The following is a 22,134-nucleotide window of genomic DNA, read 5'->3' on the forward strand; positions in this document are numbered from 1 at the left end:
CCTTGACTCCCACCCCCCAGAACTGAGACAGAGTCACCCGGTGTGTGGTACTTTGTTTTAGCAGCTGGGGGAAATGAATGCAATCCCTGCCCGACTGCTTCAAACTGCCGGGATCATCGGGGACACCTGGGGGGCTCAGCCGTTGAGCGCCTGCCTTAGGCTCAGGTTGTGATCCCAGTCCTGGGATTGAGCCCTGCATCGGGTGCTTGCAAGGAGCCTACTTCTCCCTCTGCCTGTGTCTGCCTCTCTGTCTGTGTCTCTCATTAATAAATAAATAAAATCTTAAAAAAAAACTGTCAGGATCATCAAAAAAACAAGGGAAGTCAGGAGCTTCTATCTATCCACTAGATTGGATGCTCCCCAATTCATGAATTGCTGGGGGGGGGGGAGAAGCCAGTAAATTCTTTAAAATTCCAAATGTGAGGAAAGTCTGAGAAACTGCCACAGCCCAGCAGCACCTAAGGTGACATGACGGCCTAATGTCCTGTGGTGTCCTGACTGATGTCCTGAACAGGAAAAGGCCACTAGGGAAAAATAGAGGAAATCTGGATAAAGAACAGACTTCCGTTCATCACGGAACATGTCACTCTTCGTCCATCAATTATCCACAAAAAAAGAAAAAAAAAGGACTATCTTAATGGAAGATGTTAATAGTAGGGAAACTGGGTACGGTTTCATACGGCAACTCTGTACTAGCGTCACAATTTTTCTGTAAATAGGACCGTTCTGGAAAATAAAGCGTATATTTTTAAAAGTAAAATAAAACAAAAAGTGTTGAAGGGATCAGTGTCTTGGCTCTGCCCTCCCGCAGCCGGGGCCGCGGTCACACGCCTGCGTTCCCCTGCACCTGTTCCCTCACCTGAAGACCGAGGCGGGCTGGCTTGAGGGCCGTGGAGCCATCGCCATCTGCAGCTCCACCTTCACCCCCGGTGAGGGGTGGCTCCTGGAATTTGGGGTGAATAGCATGGGCCTCACACGGCTCTGAGGACACGCCCTGCACAGGTGAGCGGACAACACGAATGTCCCCCCTCCTTCTCTGTTCTGCTACAGCGACCTGGGACCGGTGACCTGAGAAGAGGCTGCGCAGTGAGACACGGGACGCCCCTCAGATCACAGGGCTCCAGACCGTCATGTCTTTAATGTTCTGCAAGGGGCCCCACAGACGGGGAGGGAATAAATACAGAAGGGTTGTAAGATGCAGTGCGCCCGGCCCCCAGCCTGGGAAGCGGGGGAAATGCCTGTGGGCCTCAGTTTCCCTCGTCTGTAAACAGGTGAGAACACGCAGGGTTTTGCAGGTCTCTCTTCCCGCCCGGGCTTCCCCGACCTCAGGCTGGCGGTGGCGCCTCCGGCCCGCTAGGGGGCGCCAGAGTCCGGTCCCTCGGGCTGCAGGACCACGCCCCCCGCCCCGGGGCGGCGCACCCCGACCGCGGGGTGGGGTGGGGGGAGGTCACGGCCTCTGCCCCGGAGAGCACCCAGCACTGCCCCGGGCGGGCCGAGTCCCCTCCCCTCTCCTCACCCCTCCACCCCGCCGTCCGCAGTGGCCCTGGTGCTCCCCTTCCGAGGAGGTCAACGGGGTCAAGGGAGGGCGAACCCAGGGGCTGTCCCGGGGCGCGCACTACGGAGGGGGCGGCGTCCGGCCTCCAAGCCCCGACTCCCTCGGCCCTTCCGCCCCCTGGACGTGGGGCTGAGCGCAAGGGGCGGCGGGGCTCCCCGGGCCCGTCCGCCCGCAGGTCCCACTGCCACAAGCGGGTCTGAGCCCCGGGGGCAGCGCGGCCTGGGTCACAGCAGGTTGATCTCGTCCAGGTAGCGGGCCAGGACCGAGTCCCGCACGTCCTTGAAGACCTTGCGGATGTTCTGCGTGTCCGTGGCGCACGTGTAGTGGCTGAAGAGGCGCCGGGAGCGCGGGCCCTTCCTGCCCCCGTCAGCGCCGTCCACGCAGCTGGCGTACATGCCCGTGTACATGTCCAGGATGAACCTCTTGGCTGCCTCCGCGTCCTGCCTCGGGCCTGGGGGGACGGGGGGGCGGTCAGGGCACGCGGCCCGTGGGGCAGGCGGAGACTCTCCCTCCTGGGCCAGGAGGGGCCTTGGAGCCCCTGCTCCAGACGTGGCCGCCCCCGGGGCTGCAGCGGCCGCAGGGACCACGCACCGCGGTGCCGGGGGCGCCATCTTGGGCCTTCCTAGAGGGCCACGTGACCGCCAGGTCCAGCCAATGGGAGCCTCAAGAAAGAGCTCCGCTGGTCACGTGACCTGGAATGGACCAATAAGACTTGGCTCTGAGACTTTGGGCCGAACTATGTCAAAGAAAGAAACTCTCTTGGCTGGGCTTCCAACTGATGGGATGGGGACTTGGAGCTGCAGAGAAAGATCTCGCTGAGAGGTGCAGATGGGTAAACTGAGGCCAAGGGAAGGGGAGGGATGGCCACCCTGGTGAGGCAGTGGACACGCTCAGTCTCTATTTCTGTGTCGGTATCTCCGTCCCTCTGTCTGTCTCTGGAGCCCAAGACCCGACTCTGCTGCTACTGGCAGGGTTGCCTTATGATGTCCATGTAACTGCCATGAGCCTCAGTTTGCTCATTTGCAAAAAGGGGATCCTGACAGCCCCAAGCCTCCCAGAGTTGTGAGGACTCGGTGCAATCATGTAGAGGGCTCTGGGCTCAATAATCAGAATGTTATTATCATTCTTCCAGAAAGGCAGGGTACTCAGTGGGTAAGGCTGGTGGTGGCTCCTGATCCAGGCAGCCTGGGTTTGAAGCCTGCCTCTGCCACTCACTGGCAGTGTGGCCTTTGACAAGTGATTGCACCTCCCCGTGCCTCGGTTTCCCCATCTATAGTGGTGAGAAAAAAGAATTCTACTCCACAGGACTTTTTAGTGAGGATTAGACTAGTCCATACACTAGGGTGCCTCCAACGGTGTTAGATGCGTGAGCTGTCGTTATAATCACAGATATTATTTAGTATAGAAGAGGAAAGGACCAAGAGCCAGAAGTTGGCAGAGTACTCTAGCCTGTGGCTGGGAGAAAAAGATGAGTCACGAAGGCCCTTTGATGTGAAGGAAAACAGTCCCTCAAAACTGCCCACTTTATCCCCATCCCCAAATCTCCAGGCCATGCCCCCATCCCCAAGGCTGCTCAGCTGGGGAGGGAGTCAGGGCTGTCCCCCATGATGGAACAAGTTCACATCTGTCTCCCAGGCCCCCAAGTCTTCTGGATCAGATTGGCTGAGATGGCTTCACATGGGCTCTGAGACCTGACAGGGCCAAGGGTCATGCTCATGGTGATGTCACCAAGCTACCGTGGTTGTTGTGTATGGGAGTGAATAGCTCCCCCCCAAATTTATGTCCACCCAGAACCTCAGAGTATGACCTTATTTGGAAATAGGGTCTTTGCAGATGTAATTAGTTGGCTTGAATTGAGGTCATACTGGACTCGGGTGGGCCCGGTAGCCAACGACTGGAGTCCTTATAAGAAGAGGAAAGACACAAACACACACACAGAAGGCCATGTGACAACTGAGGCAGGTCGGAGAGATGTATCTATAAGCCAAGGGACCCCAACCAGAGGCTAGGGGAGATGCTAGGAGTCAGAGCCTCCAGAAGGACCAATCCTGCCGACATCTTGATTTCGGATTTCTGGCTTCCTTAATTGAGGGGGACACCCTTTGCTTGTTTTCTGCCCCCTTGTTTATGGCCCCAGGAAATAAAGTCAGCTGTCTCCAGGAGGGCTGCCATCACCCCCTCGCTGTAGTTGGGAGGCATTTGGCCATGAAGAGGGGAGTCTGCTTGCCTCCTCCTGACTGAGCTGCCCTGAGCAACCTGCCTGACCAGTAGAGTGAGGCGTCTGTAACCACCCGCAACTTCTGAGGCTCCCCCCATCCCAGGGGTGAAGTCTGGCTACCCCAAAACAGCCATGAGGTGAGGAAGCCCAAGCCTCGTGAAGGGGCCGTGGATTAGGAGACACCAGATGGAGCCAGGGAGGGGTGCAGGGGGAGAGTAGGAGGGAGTGAGGAGCAGGAGAGAGGGAGGAGGGGGAGGCGGGAGGGAGAGGGAGAGAGGTGCAGAGGGATCAGACCCACAGTGGAAGAAGCCACCTTGGAGGTGCATCTCCATCCGGCCACCTCAGCTGATGCCACACGCATGGAACATGAACTTACCCGCCTCCACCCTTCCCAAGTTCCTGCCCCACAAAAACGTGAGCAAAGTCGAATGGAGGCCTCAAGCCCAAGGTCAGGGGCAGTGTGTCGCTCAGCTGGGATACGTGCACCAGCCCCTCCCAGTGGCCCTCCAGGGAAGTGCGAGCCAGTACACCCCTTCCTGGGACCCACCAGACCCCCACCTCCCCTCTCCATCTTGACCCCGTGTCCTGCTGTCCAGACGGCCAGGCCCTGTGCCCCTCGGGCTGCTGGTGCTGAGGGCTCGCTCCCAAACCTGCTCCTGCCACGTGCACCTGCCCAGACACGATGCAAACCTATTGCTACAACCCACTGCATGAAAGGAGGTCACCGTGTCTAGGAAAACAGAGCTGCGTGCCTTGGAAGGACTTGTCCAAAGGTCAGGCACTGGTTTCCTTTCAAATCTGCTATCTTAGATATAGATAAGGTGACTGCGAAAGAGTCGAAAAAGAAGTCTCAAAAAACTAGGAAGATTCTGGAAAGGCTGTTGACGCCTTCCAGGTGTGGCTGATGACAATGAACCCTACAGCAGACCCACATGCAACAGATCTACAACTGCCTGTCCAGGGCCCCCTGCTCGCAGCCACGGCATCGGGAATGATGGCGCCTGTACCTTCCCCCCATGCTGCAGAGGGGGACACGGAGACTCGCAGCTTGGGTCTGGAACTCGGGTCTGTCCCATCCCATCTGAAACTCACTGGCTCTGGCTGGGCTAGGGTCCAGGCCAGCATCTCTCTTGGGAGGTGCTTTTGGGAGGTGAAGGCTACAGAAAGTTCTAGAACCACTCACCCTGGAAACTGGGGAAGTAGGTAGCCAGGTGGGAAGTGGGGATCTTCTCCTCCAGGATGTCAGTTTTGTTGAGGAAGAGGATGACAGACGTGCTTTTGAACCAGGGCAGTTCCAGGATGGTGCCAAATAGGGCCAGGCTCTCCTTCATTCGGTTCTAGGTCGAGGGGAAGGGGCAGGTCATTGATCCAACAGCCAGCTTGGCCCAGACAGGAGCCCTCCCCCACGTCTCCACATTGGGCTGTCAGCCTAACGTCCAGGGGCTCGGGGCCCCCGATTCCCAGCCGGGTCAGAGGGGGTGCGCCCGTGCTTTGGCGCAGCCTGTACTGGTTTGACTAGTGCCCCCCACAAATTCATGTCCCTCTGGAACTTCAGAATGGAACCTTATCTGGAGATAGGGTCTTTGAAGATATAAAGAGGTAAGAAGAGGTCATGCTAGATAGATTGCCACCTCCACTGCCAGGGGTCCCTTCCAAAGAGGGGACATTTGGTGGGAATCTCTGGGTGGCCCAGCAGTGTAGCGCCGCCTTTGGCCCAGGGCGTGATCCTGGAGACCCAGGATCGAGTCCCACGTCGGGCTCCCTACATGGAGCCTGCTTCTCCCTCTGCCTGTGTTTCTGCCTCTCTTTCTGTGTGTGTCTCTCATGAATAAATAAAATCTTTAAAAAAAAAAAAAGAGGGGACATTTGGACACAGATACACGGGGGTAAGGCCAGGTGACCACAGAGGCAGAGATGGAGCGACGAGTGTACAGGCCAAGGGACCCCGAAGCAAGGGGAGCTGGGGACAGAGTCTCCCTCACGACTCGGGAGGAAGGAGCCTGGCTGATCCGGGGCGCGTGGCCTCCAGCGCTGGGAGAGGGGGTGTCTCTGTGGCTCCTGCCCCCAGGCTGTCGTCCTTTATCACGACAGCCCCCAGCATACTAGGACATCACATGCGGCTGCATTCGAGCAACATCTGTGGCGGCATGACCTCAAACTCATTGTTTCATTTGGTCTGAAAGTCAAAATCATAGCATCTGACCCCTGGACCCTCAGACTGTGCGTGTAAAGCTTCACACCCTAAAAGTGCAAAGGCCTGAAGTGATCCGGGTCTTAATCGGGAGAAGAGTTCACAAAAGAGCGATGCGCGGCCTTTCCGAATAAAAGCAGGCCACTGTCCCCGGGGCATGACCCATTTTCCCGGGCCAGCTGCACTGTGCTTCCTGGGGGCCCTGTCTTGGGGGCTTGAGTGTCCCTTAGAGAGAGAGTCCAGGGTCCTGGCCACACACTGCTCGTGGATCTGGGTCTGGGGACTCAGTGCTCTGGCCACGGAAAGGTGAGAGTGGAGCTGAAAGCCACACCAGACACACACAGGCCCGCTCAACAGTGGCAGTGGGTTCCCTGCTCAGCCGCGGCCCGGGCCAGGAGGAGGCGGCGCCCCTGTCCCCGCGGTGGCCCTCACCTCCTGGTTATTCTCCTCCAGACACTGGTCGTATTCACTCAGCGAGGCCAGGTAGATGAGGGCAATCACGTTCTCGAAGCAGTGGATCCACTTCTTGCGTTCTGACTTCTGGCCCCCGACGTCCACGATCCTGCCGATTCGGGAATCACCCCGTCAGACCTAGCCAGGGCCCCCGGCCGTGGCACCCCAGACCCCGGGCACTCTGGGGCATGTCGAGATCAATATATAATCAATGCCAGCCTCTGGGCCAATGCCTCTGCTGTGTTACCGCATTTCACCCCTTGAGGCAGGTGTTACTGTTCGGCCCATGAAGAAACTGAGGCACGGGAGGGGAGACCTTGGCAAGCCTCTGGACTGGGCTGCCTGATTTGCACCCCGCGGAGGACAGCAGGTCAGACACACCCGGGGCCTGCCTGGTTCTGGCCCGGTGACCTGGGGCAAACTGCAGAACATGTCCAGAACTCAGTTTCCCCACCTGCGGCGACTTGCGCATTGTTCTGACCAGCCGACACCATCCCCTCTGTGTGTGGCCCAGGGCGAGGGCCCAGCCTCCACCACACACCGCAACAAAAGCCCGAGCCCTCACGTCTTCCTGTTCTCTCTAAGAAATGTGGGTCAGTGATAACAAGGCTTGCATCATCTCCCCGGGGATGGGACTGTTACCCAGGCAGCCGACAGGAAATGCCAGGAGCCCCCGAGCAAGAAGAGACTTGCCCCTTTGTACGGATGGGAAACCAAGGCTGGTGCCCTGTGGCTCCCGATCCCTGAGCCCCACCCCGCTGGTGCCTCTTCAGACTCCCTGAAACCCCAGAGCAGAACGGGGTGGGCAGTAGCTGACAGCAGGGCTCTGGAGACTGAGACAGATGTGGGGAGGCTCCTTGCCAGCCTCCCTTCTCCTAGTCCCAGCTTCCTCTGAGCCCTCGCTCCCTGGATTAGGCCTAAGAACACACTCAAGGCTCCCACCTGAAAATCAGTGCCTTAGCCCAGCCTTTCCTGTGAGCTTCTCCAACCTCTACCTTCATTCCTAAACTTTGATCAATTCATCCATCTATCTGCCCATCCACCCTTCCATCCACCACCCACCCACCTATCCATTCATCACACATGTATCCATCCGTCCATCCACCCACCCATCCATCTACCTGCCCATCTACTCACCCATCCACCCATCTCTCTGTCCATCCATCTACCCACCCACCTACCCCCCCATGCATCCATCCATTCACCGGCCCGTCCACACACCCTCCATACATACACCCATCCCTCCATCCATTTGTTCATCCTTCCGTCTACCCAGTCATCCTCTCACATTCACCAACTTCCCCTCTGATCTTGAGCTGATCATCACTGGGAAAGCAGGAGAATCAAACTCACCCCCTAGCCTTGGGGGGCTCTCCATCAGGGGAGACTGATGGCAAACAGAAAATTATGAACCATCCTCATCAGGAAAAGGCCAGAGGAGCATGTTTGGGGGGTCAATCCAGTGAAGCATGGGACACAGTAGGGTGAAGTGAACACACCCGTGTTGCACCCTGCACCCTCCACAGCTCCCTGCCATCAGCTCACAGACACAGAGCTCGCGGAGGTCACCGATGACCCTCTCATCACCAACCCCAGAAGTCACTGCTCTCAGTGAACTCTTCCCGACCTCGCCTTAGCCTTTGACGCTGACCCTAATTCTGCATGGACGAACCCTCACTGCGCTGGCCACTCACACCTCTGCCTTCCAGCTCAGGCCTCTGTGTGTCCAGCTACCTCTGAGATGCCCTGGACCCCAAAGACTGCAGTGCCCCAAACGACTTCATTGTCTAATCAAATACCTCCACGCTGCCGCCGCCACTGTGGCCCAACGTGTACCCCGTCCCCTTGATTCTCAGATCCTTACACGCATCTAGTCTTGCCCATTCTACACCAAAACGATTTTTGCACCATCCCCATGACCACTGCCATGGCCCCTACCCTTCCTGCCTGGATCGTGACTCTTGCCTCCTCCTGAGTCTCCTGACCCCCAGCCTCACGCCCTCAAGGGGGTCACCCTCAGAGCTTCCCCAGCCCTGAGCCCATCCCTCTGGACTATCACTGACCACACAGTCTCTGTCTCCTGCCCAGCAGCCCTTCGAGAGTCCTCCTAGTGAACGTCTACTCATCCTTCAATGCCCTAATATCGATGTCCTCTCTATAGACCTGCACCCCTGGAGCTCTGATTGCCCCCCTTCGAGGGGACTGAAGGTGCCTAGATCTAGCTCTGCCCCCTGTGGCCTGGAAGCCCCTTGAGGACTGTGACTAGGAAACTCCTACTCACCCTTCAGGGCCTCAGGGCCTTTGCCCCTCCTATAGGAAGCTTCCCCCCCCCGCCCTGCCCCCCAGGCTGTGAGCTCACCGCAGGTTGGTCTTCTGCACGGAGAAGCAGTACTCATTGATGCCAGTGGTAGGCATGCGGCTCCGGAGCACGTCCTGTGCTGTGGGCACATAGCCCTCCTCGGTGATACGCTCCAGGTGGGACAGGTAGCTGTGGAGTGAGGAGCCCTGAGGCCCGGTCTTACAGCCTTAGTTTGTTTCTCAGACCCCACCCCAAAGCCCAATGAGGTGCCTGCTCGGGGAAGGGAGCTCCCGGGGAGGGCCCAGGATCTGTGGGTCTGCAGGTGGCCCGGAAACATCACCCTGAGGCTGTGGGAGCATCGAGGAGAAGCGGTTTCACCCTCGGAGCAGTGTGACCTCAAGGACAGTGTCGCTGGGGAGGGGTGTCACCTTCAGGGAGCTGTCACCCCAGGGGTGGTGCTGCCCCAAGAAAAGTGATGGCCTGGGAGTAGGCTCCCAGCTGCCAAATCAGCCTAGATGCGCAGCATCGTACTCAGGACGGCGTCACTGTGTGATGACGACCAGCGTCACCCCCGGAATGATGTCACTGTTGGAATAGCGTCGCCCCAAGAGCTGCGTCCCCGCAGGAATGACATCATCACCCTGGAGCAAGACCATCTACAGCCAGCCCACCCCACAGCGTGTCCCACCGTGGCAGCCAACCAGCCTGGGCACCATCCTCCTGGGAGTTCATCCCTGGGGGCGTCTCCGCTGTGCCCCGCACCCCGCACCCGCTGCCCGCGGACCCCAGACTCACTACACGGCCGAGTCAAGCAGGTGGAACTCCCGGCGGCGCTCGTAGCAGGCCCGGATGCCGGCGTCCCTCCACAGCCACTGCATGGCCACGGCATAGCGCTTCTCAAAAGTGGTCACCTTGTAGGGGTCCTGGCTCATGACCAGACTGGCGTGGTGCTGGGGAGGGACGGACGGGTGAGTCAGGGCAGCCTGTGGAGTGGGCACCCTGCGCACAGCCCTGCGAGCCGCCGCCTGTCTCCGCGCCCGCCGCCCCCTGCCCTTCCTGCTCCCGCCCTCCGCTCTGCTCCTTCCTTCACCGACGTGATTGTCCACAGATGGAGGGCAGAAGGGCAGCAGAGGACACATGTGCAGGGACGACAGTTCTGGTTCTTTGATGCATACGGGGCAGGTCGCCGCAGGTGTCCCCATTAGAGACTTAGTGCCATGACCCAGGTGGCCGGGTCTCTCGGGGAGGTAGAGGCACGTGCGGCTTCAGCCGCCCACCCAGTGGCCCCTCCTGTGTCCTCTTCCTCGCAGCAACCTCTGCTCCTCTGTCCTCCTTTCTGTCCAGCAGGAACACCTCACTGCTGCTCAGACTCCTGGGTTGGCCTGTGCACAGGCACGTGTGTGCACCGCTGTGTGCGTGCATGCGGGTATGTGTGCAGGTGGGCTTGCATACGCCTGTGAATCTGTGCGTGTATGTGCGTGCGCACATCTGGGCACATGCATGTGTGCTTATGTGGACTTGTGTGTCCCTCCGAGGCTGGGAGTGTGACGAAGATGTCCCAGAGCTCTAATTCACGCTGCATTGAGGTCCTCCCCGGTGCCATACAACAGGGAGAGGGAACGAAAGGTGTCAGGTTTGGAAACGAATACATTACACTGTTATTCACAGGTAACACGACTACATGTAGAAGATCCAAAATCGTCTAGAGATGAGCTATCAGAAGAACATATAACTTAGCAAGGTCCCCGCATGCAAGATCCATAAATAAAAATCAAACGGGTGGCCATATATTCACCACTGACCATGCAAATTTTTAAAAATTTAAATCCCATTTATGGTAGCACCAAAATATATCAAATACCTAGGGATAAAAAAAAAATACCTAGGGATAAATCCAGCAACAGACGTGAAAGCTCTCTACACTGAAATGTAGAAAACATCACTAAGGAAAGATTTTAAGGATCTAAATAATTGGAGGGCTATGCCATGTTCATGGATTGAAAGAGCATCTTTTTCCGCTGCCCATTCTGCCCAAAGCAATCCACAGATTCCACGCAATTCTACCAAAACCCCAGAAAGGTGTGAAGGTGTGTGTGTGTGTGTGTGTGTAAACACTGACAAGATAATTCTAAACTATGTAGAAATGCACAAGGGCCCAGAGTAGCCAAGACAATTCTGGAGAAGAATAAAGTGGCAGGATTTCCACTGGCAGGCTCGAAGCCTAGATACCAGGAAGCTACACTCATCACCATGAAGCGATATTCACTCAAAGACGGATAAATTGGTCAATGGAACAGAACAGGGAGGATTAGCGGATCCAGGCACATTTGAACACCCGATTTATCACCAAGACGAGACCTTGATACCGTGAGAAAAGCGTAAGTGGCGCTGGTACAACTGAATATCTGCCCACAGGATGCGGGTGGGGAAGGAAAGAGAAACATAATCCCTGCCTCACACCGTACACAAAAATCAATTCCGGGTGGAATGTAAGTCTAAATACGAAACAATAAAAGACAGCAATGGGGGCACCTGAGGGGCTTAGTGGTTGAGCGTCTGCCTTCGGCTCAGGGTGTGACCCCGGGGTCCTGGGATCAAGTCCCACATCGGGCTCCCTGCGTGGGGCCTGCTTCTCCCTCTGCCTGTGTCTCTGCCTCTCTCTGTGTCTCTCAGGAATAGGTAAATAAAATCTTAATAAATAAATAAATAAAAGATGGCAGCAGAGAGTTTCATCATGACTTTGAGGTGGAAAACCATCTCTTGGGCAGCCCCGGTGGCTCAGCGGTTTAGTGCTGCCTTCAGCCTAGGGCATGATCCTGAAGACCTGGGATCGAGTCCCATGTCAGGCTCCTTGCATGGAGCCTGCTTCTCCCTCTGCCTGTGTCTCTGCCCCTCTCTCTCTGTGTCTCTCATGAATGAATAAATAAATAAAATTTATTATGCCACAGATCTGTAAGAAGAAGAAGAAACAAAAAGGGAAGTACTTCTTTTTTGATGGGCAAAGGCCAAAACCAAAAACAAAAATGGGCAGAAGATGTGAACAGTCACCTCGCCAAATGGAACATCCGAGTTCCCAACAAACATGGAAAGGTGTGCAACCTCCCCATTAATCAGGGCGGTGCGAATCACAACCACAGTAAAAACACTACCAAGAACCCTCCAGAACGGCTACACCAAGGTGACGGCGCCATGTGCAGGTGAGGACGTGCGGCAGGTGGAAGTCTTCGCGCGTGCGTGTGCGCTGCTGGCGGGAGCGTGGACTGGTACAACTGCTCGGAGACAGTTTGGTGTCTCCCCCTAATCTTTTTTTTTAAGATTTATTTTTATTTATTTATGATAGAGAGAGAGAGCGGCAGAGACACAGGCAGAGGGAGAAGCAGGCTCCATGCCGGGAGCCCGACGCGGGACTTGATCCCGGGACTCCAGGATCGCGCCCTGGGCCAAAGGCAGGCGCAAAACCGCTGAGCCACCCAGGGATCCCATCTCCCCCTAACCTAATCCACTTTATGATCCGCATCCACCTCTACGCGAACACCCAACGGAAATGCAAAGGCTTTCACAAACGGCTCATGGCGGAGACGAACGAACCGCCACTTCGCCTCCAAACACGGAAGGGCCACAGATCAACCATGCAGTGCCACAGGCCACACGTGGCAGAAAATTCCGTGTCATTCCACGTAGGGGAAGTTCAAAAACTAGGCAACGTGCTGATGGGAGATGGGCTAGTGGTTAGGCCTGGGCCGGAGGGTGGTAGTGATTTCGGGAAGGGGCCTCATGTTCTGCTTCTTGTCTCCAGGCAGTGGTTACCCACGTGTTTGCTCTGTGATGATTCACCGAGCCCGCCGCCTGGCTTCTTTGGCTCGCGTGTTATGTCCCAACAAAAAAAAAACAAAAAAACAAAAAAACTACGTTACTTTGTAAGGAAAGGCGGTGTAACGGAAGGTGGTGACAGGGCCAGCAGGTGCTTATCTTGAGTCTTCCACTTGGGGACTGTGAATATCAAGCTAAGTGTCCCCTCTCCTCTTGCTTCTCGTCTGGGAGGTGGGAATGACGGCCCCCAGCCGGAGGGGTTTCCTGGGGGTTAAAGTCATCCCATCCACTGATGCTCACCGCCCCCTACCCCCATCAGGCCCCTGCCAAGAGCTTTCGGCTCCTTTAATTTATCGCGTTCTCACCACAAGCCCCGTGAGGATCTCCTGAAGCCCGGGACCGGCCCAGATTCAAACTCAGAAGCCTCCTGATCTGGGAAAGGTGATGTCAGCTGATGCCTGTCACAACGGCTATTATAAAACCCAAAGAAAAGACGAGCGGTGTGGACAAACTGGAACGCCTGCGCCCCGGCGGCCGTGGGAAACAGCCCGGAGCTTCCTCGAAAACCCTGAAACCCGTCTGCCCTGGGGTCCAGCGAGTGCTTCTGGGGGTCTGACCCGCAGGCCAGAGATGAGGATCTTGGAGAGGTCCTGGCGGCCCGCGGCCCTGCGCATCGCCGGACGGATGGCGCGAGCACAAGTCGTGGAAGAGGACGGGATTCTGCTCGGTAACGGCGCGCGTGGCCCCGCAGACGTCGTGGTAACAAATAAGCGAGGCACGGACGGTCCCGCTTCCACGCGACATCGAGAAAAGGCAAACCCACAGCCGCGGAGAGCAGAGTGGGGCTGGCGGAGGGGACTCGGGGGCCGCCGGCAGGGCATGATGTAGTTACGCAGGATGAGCGCGTTGCACAGGCCACCGGACCGGCCACCGCGCACCGGCCACCGAGACGGTTACAGAGGCAGATGGCCAGAGCGTTCCCGAGTAAACTTCCCTGGAAGGTGATGTGCCGGCCGCCGCATGGCTGCCCCCCCACCCCAGGGCAGGACTGTGTCAGAGTCGGCAGTGTGGATGTTTCCACAGCCAAACGGGGTGGCTCAAGACTCCCCCCCGGGAGCTGGGGCCCAGGGAGAGGTGACGGAGCCCACAGGTCCACGGGGACACATGGAGGGACACCAAGCTGCCTGGACGCACAGAACACCCCCAGGAAACTCCTGGGCTGTACAAACAAGCCCTGGGGACCCCAAATACGGCCCGGCCCCAGGTGCTGCCTGCAGGGTCTGAGGGGACACGGTCCTGACCTGGGAGGATCTGAGGGGGCAAGTGCTGGACTTTGGGGTCTGAGGACGCACATCCTGCCCATGGGGGCCCTAGTGGACACAGCCGGGGTTTGGGGTCCGAAGGGACACGTCCCACCCTGAAGCCCAAGGCCCCACCCAGCTTGGAGCCCAGGAGGGGAGGCCCCAGGATGCTCACGCTGCTCTCAGGCCTGCTGAAGGGGATCTGCAGCCGCTCCATGGCCTCGATCATGGCCCGCATGGAGACGAAGATGTTCTGGTAGACGAGGGGCCGGAAGCCCTTGCGGTCCTCCTCCGAGTAGCCCGCCCCGTGGATGATCCGCATCTGCTTGATGAACGTGCTCTTGCCGCTCTCGCCAGGCCCTGGAGAGGCACACCACCAGCTCAGCCCCGGGGTCCCCCCCCAACCCCCAGGGCTCAAACCCTGGCTCGGCCAGGGCCGCACTCTGCAACCCTGGGCGAGTGCCTTCACCTTCTGGGCCTCAGTTTCCCCAGCTGTAAGATGTGGTTCGCAACAGACCCTGCCCGCTGGCTCTACCTGATGGTAAAGGAGTTCACTGTCAGGTGCTCCCAGGAGGGGTCAGCAAACCATGGCCCGAGGGGCCATCCAGCTGGTCACCTGTTCCTGCACGGCCAGCAAGTTTACAGTTTGTAGGATGGCTTTTATGTCTCTAAGACTGGTGGTTTTTTACATTTTATTTATTTATTCATGAGACACAGAGAGAGGCAGAGACACAGGCAGAGGAAGAAGCAGGCTCCCTGGGGGGAGCCCGATGCGAGACTCGATCCTGGGACCCCGGGGTCACACCCTGAGCCAAAGGCAGATGCTCAACCACTGAGCCACCCAGTCACCCCGCGTCTCTAACACTTTTTATGGTTGTGGTTTTCACATTTTTAAACGATTGAAAGGAATAAAAAAAAACTATTTTGTCACATGTTGAAATGATACAAAATTCATATTTCGGTGTCTATAAATAAAGTTTTATTGGCACACAGTCACCTCCACATGTGTACGAATTGTCTACGGCTGTTTCCTCACCACAACAGCAGAGTCGAGCAGCCAGACAGAGACCATCTGGGCCCCCGGGCTGAAAATATTTACTATCTGCTTGTACAGGAAGAGTTACAGCATGCCTGCAGCGCTTGCGCTCTCGTCAGGAGTAGTAGCATTGACTGTAGTTAGAACTGCTGTTATTATTATTTGCTCTAATACTTTCAAGTAGAGAAACTTTTACAAAGGAGAGACGATAGGATAAATAGTGTTTAGCTGAATGTCAGGGGCGGCTTCTCCGTGGAGGTGACTTGTGGAGTTGAGATCCAAAGGCTGGGAAGGTTGGAGGAAGGGCACATCATGCAGAGGGCACAGCCCGTGCAAGGGTCCTGGGGCAGAAGCAGGCCTGGCGTGTTGGAGGAGCAGCGAGGAGGCCTGTATGGCTGGAGCAGAGTGGGTGAGGGAGAGAGAGGGAGGACAGGGAGGACAGGGAGGGGACGGGGCAGGTGCGTAGGGCCTCGGGGAGCACGGAGAGGACTTGGACTTTTACTCCCGAGAGGAAGGAGCCCTGGAGAGTGGGAGGGGGGGAGTGGAACACCTGCCCCGCGTCCTCATAGGTGTCCTCGGGTAGCTGCTGTAGTGAAGACAGACTGTGGTGCGCGTGGGCCGGAGCACGAGGGCCGGGGTGGAGGTCTAGCTCAGTGGGGGCTGGACCCAGGTGGAGAGAAAGGGCCATTCGAGAGAATCTGGGAGGCGACTCCACAAGTGGGGACCAGTGGACACGATTTATGGGGCCAAGTACAAGACGAGGCCCTCCTGAGCCCGGGGCGCTGCGGGCCTGCCCAGGTCCCCCCTCCCTGCCCCAGAAGCTGCCCCTGGACTTGCCGCAGTCACACCTGGATTTTCGACACTGGGTGTTCCGGCCTCGGGGCTGGAAGCCCAAAGCCGAGGCTGAGCCCCGCAGCCTCCCTCTCTGGTGCCTCCGTCTTCCCTCCTGGCTCCTCCAGCACCTCCCTGCCCCGCGCTGCCCGGCTCCTCCTGGGGGCCCTGGCATGGGGTCCTTCCAGGGACAGGCTGGCGGGCTGGGAGGAAGAACAGGGAAGCAGCAGCAAAGGAAGGGGTGGCCTGGCTGGAGCCCAGAAAGAGGAAATGGGGCAGAGGGGGCAGAGGGAGGTGGAGGGTGGGGAGTGTGGGCAGCGGGGAGACGAGCAGGTGCCGTCTTGCATCACCCCCCACCCCGGGCTCCCTGGCCCTACACATCCGAGGGCAACAAGGGCAGGCCGGGGGGACACCGGGTCTTCGTTAGGTCTGCTAGACCTCGAGCTCTAGCCCTGAGGGACATTAGGGGGAAACAGGGCGAGCGTTCGGGCTGCGGGTCAGGGGTGCGAGCCAGGAACTCCTCACCTGCTCTCGGCCCCGTCCTGGGGCGCCCCGCTTCGTGGTGGGCTCAAACCCACCAAGTATTTAGGGGCAAAAGGTGTCAGGTCTGCAACGTACTTGCAAACCGTTCAGGGAAACGACGAGAAAGTGTGTGTTAACTATAGGACTACAGAGCGCGCAAGTTGTAGCTGTCGTTACGCACCGTGTCACCGTGTCAATTGTGAATATAGACACCTGCTCGTCTGGCGGGGCGGGGGGCGGAGGAAGAGTGGAGAAGGGGGAGAAACCTCCCGGCGTCAGGTGCGCGTGAGACGCGGAGTGGGATCCGGAGCAGAGAAAGGGCCGCGTAAACCAGCCCCACCCGGGGCCCGAGCGGCGTCCGCGTGCATCTCTCAGCGGTGACAAACGTGTGCGTTACTCGAGATGCGAACGCGAGGGGAGACCGTTCAGGAGCAGCGGCCACCTTTGCCACTTTCCTGTCCTTCTAGAATCGTTCCAACATAACAAGTTGCTCCAGGATGCCCCACGCCACGGGTCCACAGCCTGAAACTCTGCAACGTGAAGCCGCGTGTGCCCCACATTGCGGAATGTCTCAGGTTACGGGAGGGACGCCTCCGGCCCAGCAAATGTCCCCGCCGCGATCACGCGAACATCAGGTGTCGAGGCACAGCTCTCCGGCCCCCGGGGCTCCCCCGAGCTCAACACGCACCGTCTTCCAGAGCCTCACCTGACGGACCGACGGCTCCTGGCTCACTCTTCATGTGGGGAAACTGAGTCCCACACTGGCTGATGGGATCGCCGTGGGCCGTGCAGCTGGCAAGCGGCCGAGCTGGGACTCAGACCTCGTTCTGCCTGAGGCCAGAACTCGTGGGTGTTAAGGACGACACCAGAAAGTTCCCCATAACAGTAATCCCGGCGAGCATGACTTAACTCTTGGCGTCCGCCGGGCCCGGGGCCACGATACTCCGCGCCTGTCCTCGGTCAGTCCGCACAGACATGCCCTCTGGTTCACCAGGAGACACCGAGGACCAGAGAGGTGAGGCGGTTTTCCCAGGGGCACACAGCTAGTGGGGAAGCAGGAGCCCCCCCCGCCGGTGGGGCGTCACCAGGGCATCAGACAACGTCCGTCTGCGGACACTCGGAAGCCGGGCAGCTGCCGGGGGGCTGCCGGGGGTGGGGGTGCACTCAGGCCAGCCCCGGGGACCGCACCCTCTGACCTCCGGGCCTCGGGGCTCCCCCGGGAGTGTGAAGGGCAGTCAGAGGCCTCACAGGGCAACAGTTCCCCTGATTTTCTTCTCTTCTTTTTCGTGAAAGGGTAAAAAAAAATCCCAGTCCCGGGGTGCCTGGGTCACTCAGTGGGTTGAGCATCATGATCCCGGGGTCCTGGGATCGAGCCCCGCGTCAGGCACCCTGCTCAGGGGGGAGTCTGCTTCTCCCTCCCCCCCCACTTGTGTTTTCTCTCTCTCTCTCTCAAATAAATAAAATAAAAATAAATCCCAGTCACCCCCACAATATGGATTGTGTGCCTCACGCATGGGTCACAACCTGATGTCTGAGGGTGGACCCCGCCCCCCCCCGCCTGAGGCCACCAAGGGCTGTGGACCGTCTCCAGCCCCAGGCTCTGGGTCCCCTGCGGGAACGTGACCCGCCCCCCCGGGGCTGGGGGCTGCGGGGAGAGCTCTTCCCACCGGCCGGGGCCAGAAGGGAAGTGACTGCTTCCTTCTGGGGATGGATGAGGAACTGGAACCTCACAGATGCCAGGAGGGGCCGTGCCAACCCCGAGCATCACGAGACACCCGTGCAGCTCCTTCCCTGGAGGATGCAGCCCAGGCACCTCGGACACTCCAAGAACTCAGCCTCGGGGGGCACAGGGAGCTGGCCCGGGGGGCTGGGGGGGCAGGCGGCTCAGCTTCATGCCAGCTGTGGGGTCGGACAGGCTGGCGACCCCAGACCAATCCCATGGTCCATCCCCTCCCTGGATCTCAGTTTCCCCATCTGTCCTTGGGGAGCCGGGGCTTTCCTCTCTGGGGGCACACGCACACAGAGGTCAAATACACGGACTCTCGAGCCAGAATCCCGGGTTCTGATCCTGGCCGTGCGACCCTGGGCCGATGGCCTCGCCTCACTGGGCCGCGGTGTCCCCATCAGGGGACGGGCGCTAGTGGACAGAGCTGGCTCCTTTAATGGCTTCCCTCAGATGCTCCTCGCTCCCCAACACACCAAGGGCTTCCTGTTGGGGACAGATGCCGGCCCGACCCTGCTTCCTCAAAAAGATCAGCCACCTCCAGGAAAAAATAACTTTTGGATTCAATTCCTGTTTTCGAGAGGGGAGAGTGGTGTGGAGGCCGCCCTCAGGGCTGGGGGGCTGGGGGAGGCTGTCAAGACCACAGTCCACGGCGCCGTCCACGGGGCCGGTCAGTGCTTGGGGCCGTGGACAAACCCCCCCACCACAGCAGGAGAAGGGGGCTCCCGATGGGGGCCTGGCCGGGGTGCAGGGGACCGAGTGGGTGGGCCAGGGGACGCGGAGCGGCTCCAGGGGAGGGCACCCCCGAAACAGGATGCTCATCCATTGCCTTGTTGGTGTATAAGTTTGCTCTGGGCCTCTGCTCTGTGTCACGCCCCCGCACTCCCGGGCCGATGCTCTGGACCCAGCAACCAGGGAGAGAGACACGGTCCCCACCTTTGTGCTGTTTGCTGTGCAGCTGGAGACACAGAAAATGAAGAACAAATAAACAAATCTGAGAGGGTGTCGGTGAGTGAGTGCACTGAAGAAAGATCAAGGGCATCAAGTGGAGGAACGAGGACTGGCTGCCCTCGTAGCCAGCGAGGCCGGGAAGACTCCTCCGAGGGGGCGACACACGAGCCTATGCTGTCTCGAGGGACGCTGACAGCTCCCAGCAGGAGAACAGCAAGTGCAAAGGCCCTGCGGTTTGGACATATGTACTTGAGGTGTGCAAGGGAAGATCGCCAACATTGATAACCCCTGAGCCTGATGGATGGGGAAAAAGCTAGCAGACGGAATGGAATGAGGGGTGCAGGGGGCGGGGGACACCACTCCAAATGCTCCAGGCCTGAAAAAGATGACGGCACGGGGGCTGCGGTGTACAACTGCATGCCCAGCCCTCTGACAGCTTCGAAAAATGGGCGCGTTCTTTGAAAGGCACCAACAGCCAAAACTCATTCAAGAAGAAATAACCCGGGACGCCCGGGTGGCTCAGCGGTGACCATCTGCCTCCGGCTCAGGGCGTGACCCCGGGGCCCGGGCTCCCCGCATGGAGCCTGCTTCTCCCTCTGCCTGTGTCTCTGCCTCTCTCTGTGTGTCTCTCATGAATAAATAAATAGAAATCTTAAAAAAAAAAAGCCCAACTAGCCCTCATTAACAGTATTATTAAAAAGCAGCCAATAAAACATCGTATATCATACGTATTATTAACCTAATAGCCTAACGAGTCTGAAGAAATCAGACACACCTATTAAAGTCATTAAATTCTTAATTAAAACCTTCCCGGCTCTGACAGCCTTCATTGATGACTTCACCACCGTCTAAGGAAAACAAAATACTCCCCGAAAAGCAGAGAAGCCAGGTGGCCACTGAAGGACTGTGGGGAAGCAGCAGGAGTCGGGGTGTGAGAGGCCGCGTGCCGGGGTCTGGGCCCCCCTGGGCCCCCCTGGGCCCCCCGGGCTGGCTTCCTTGGAAAACTAAATCACATAAACCTGAATTACATAAAAGGCTCGAGTCAGAAGGGCTCAGACGTGACCCTGGGGTTCCGGGCTCCCCCCGCCTCCTGCCGGGTCCTCAGCCCCCCTCAAACCAGGAAAAACGAGGCCACAACACAGACGGCCGGCCTCCTGGCCCGGGGCCCGCAGACGCGCCTCGGGGACACCGGGCCGCTTCCCCAGTGACCCCCGCCCGGGGTTCAGGACATCCCACGTCCCACGCAGAGTGAGGCGGCGGCGGATGGGGGGGGGCGGGGGGGGGACACACGTGCGGGACGCGGCCTGCAGCTTCCGAGGCCACGGCCTCGAGCCCCACAGTCTGCCGGCCCCGCCGCTCCTCCCTCCCGCCCTGTTTTCTTCTCTTGCTTGCTTTTCTTGCTTCAGGAAATTATTTTATCTGCTCTTTGGTTTATGGGCTAACGTCTGAGCATCGCGGCACGACGTGGTCCCCGGGGGCCCGGACACTGCCCGTGTCCTTGGCCGCTGGGCCCCAGGAGTTACCCAATACATCGTGGGTATGAATGGATGAATGGAGCCGTCAGTCAGTCAATCAACTGGCCGGTCGGCCCGAGCCCACTGGCAACGCCCTGCCCCGGGACGAGCGGGGTCGAGCCCTCCCCGCGGCGGGGCCCTTGCGGCGGGCAGGGGAGAGGGCGGGAGGGCACCCCGCACCCACAGTCCCGGCGAGGCCCGGGAGCCGCAGCCCGGAGCCGGAGCCGGTAGGGCGGGCTGGGCCTGCCGCCCCCGGGGCCACCTCCGCTGGCACATGCCCCGCGAGGCGGCTGGTCGGCCCGGGCCGCGGGCCACCCCTTGGGACCAGACCTGGGGCTCTCTGCGCCTTAGTCTTCTCGCCCAGAAGTGGGTCTCCAGCTCTCCCGGCCCCGCCAGGGGTGAGCACCCCCACCCCCGTCCTGGCCCGGGCCCCGGTGCCCCGCCGCCCTGCCCGCCCCACTCACCCAGCAGCAACAGTTTCAGCTCCCCGCGATCCCGCTTCTTCTGCTCCAGGAGGATCCTGTTGATCTCCTGGTCGATCCGGGCCGCCGCCTTCTCATCGTCCGTCAGGCAGCAGGGGCAGCAGCGCCGGGTCAGCGAGCGGGCCATGGTGGGGGCCTCAGCGGGCACGAGGCGGCATGGCCCCGGCCCCGGGAGGGCACCCCGGCCGGCCCTGGGGAGGGCTCCTGGCGCCGGCGCGCAGGGGCTGGCCGGGGGGTGCTTTCCTTGGGGGGTCACCCCAGGGACCCCTGACGTCCCAGCCTCGGGCACCGGGGGCCCAGCTCTACGAGGCCTGAGTGCCCGGCTCAGGAGGGTGGGGGGCAGAGGAGGAGCCTGAGAAGGTGTGGAGGCTCAGGGCTCCCCGCCCATCTGCAGACCTGCCCGGCCCTGCCAAACTGGTTGAGGGTGGGTGCCCCCGGGGAGGGCGGGCTGCCGGCGAGGAAAGGCCCCGACCACAGTCAGCGTCCGTCCCCGTCCCCGTCCCCGCAGCGCCCGCTGGGCCCTCCTTCCTCATTCTGGAGAAGGGGTGGACTCCATCCTCCCGGCCTCTGACGCCGCCTCCAGGGTGGCCCCAGGCCCACCCCTTCTTCCCCTCCCCGGAACCAGTTAGGAGAGGTGATCAGAATGCCAATCTTTGATCTTTCTCAAAAAAACCCTGAAGGCTGGGGGGCGGGGCGTGGGAATGGGGGGGCTCCCGTGTATGGGAGTTCTTCTTACCCCCCAGCTGCAGATGAGCAAACTGAGGCCGAGAGCCAGGAAATGACGTGCCCGGGCGGCCCCAGATGAGTGTTTGGCGGAAGGGCAGGATGGGCTGGGGAGCCCGCAGGCCCGGGCTCTAGGCGCTGACCAGGCCGCCAGGGAGCGGCCGTCCTTCTCCGCAGACGTTTACTGGGGGCCTACTGTGTGCCAGACCCGGTTCTAGCACGAGAGGGAGCAAAACGACAAAATCCCTGGCCTCCCCGCCCAACACTCTAGATAGAGGGACAGATAAATACGTTTTGTTTTTTTTTTTCAGTGTTTAAAGCACCTTTAATCGCAAGATAAATACGTTTTTAAAAAATAGTGAAGCCTGTCGGATGGTGATACATTCTGAGTCCAATAATAATAATAATAATAATAATAATAATAATAATAATAAAATAGAGCAGGAGGTAGGAGGTGCTGGGGTGCTCGAGTTGGGGGCGTTACACAGGGGGTCAAGAAGGTCACGCTGACCAGATGACGTGAGG

At 59.1% G+C, this 22,134-nt stretch overlaps 1 protein-coding gene across 1 annotated transcript; it reads right to left on the reverse strand.

Annotated features, from left to right (window-relative positions):
* Nucleotides 1–1,110: 1,110 nt before the first annotated feature.
* GNA15 (G protein subunit alpha 15) lies at nt 1,111–21,566 on the reverse strand. Its single transcript, XM_072787902.1, has 7 exons — nt 20,869–21,566; nt 14,003–14,187; nt 9,512–9,666; nt 8,777–8,905; nt 6,397–6,526; nt 4,957–5,110; nt 1,111–2,006 (listed from the first exon to the last, which is right to left on the reverse strand). The coding sequence occupies exons 1-7, from the start codon at nt 21,011–21,013 to the stop codon at nt 1,780–1,782; spliced, it is 1,125 nt and encodes a 374-aa protein (XP_072644003.1). The 5' UTR covers nt 21,014–21,566; the 3' UTR covers nt 1,111–1,779.
* Nucleotides 21,567–22,134: the final 568 nt, after the last annotated feature.

Source organism: Canis lupus, chromosome 19 (genome assembly GCF_048164855.1).
Source record: "Canis lupus baileyi chromosome 19, mCanLup2.hap1, whole genome shotgun sequence".
NCBI classification, from domain to species: Eukaryota; Metazoa; Chordata; class Mammalia; order Carnivora; family Canidae; genus Canis; species Canis lupus.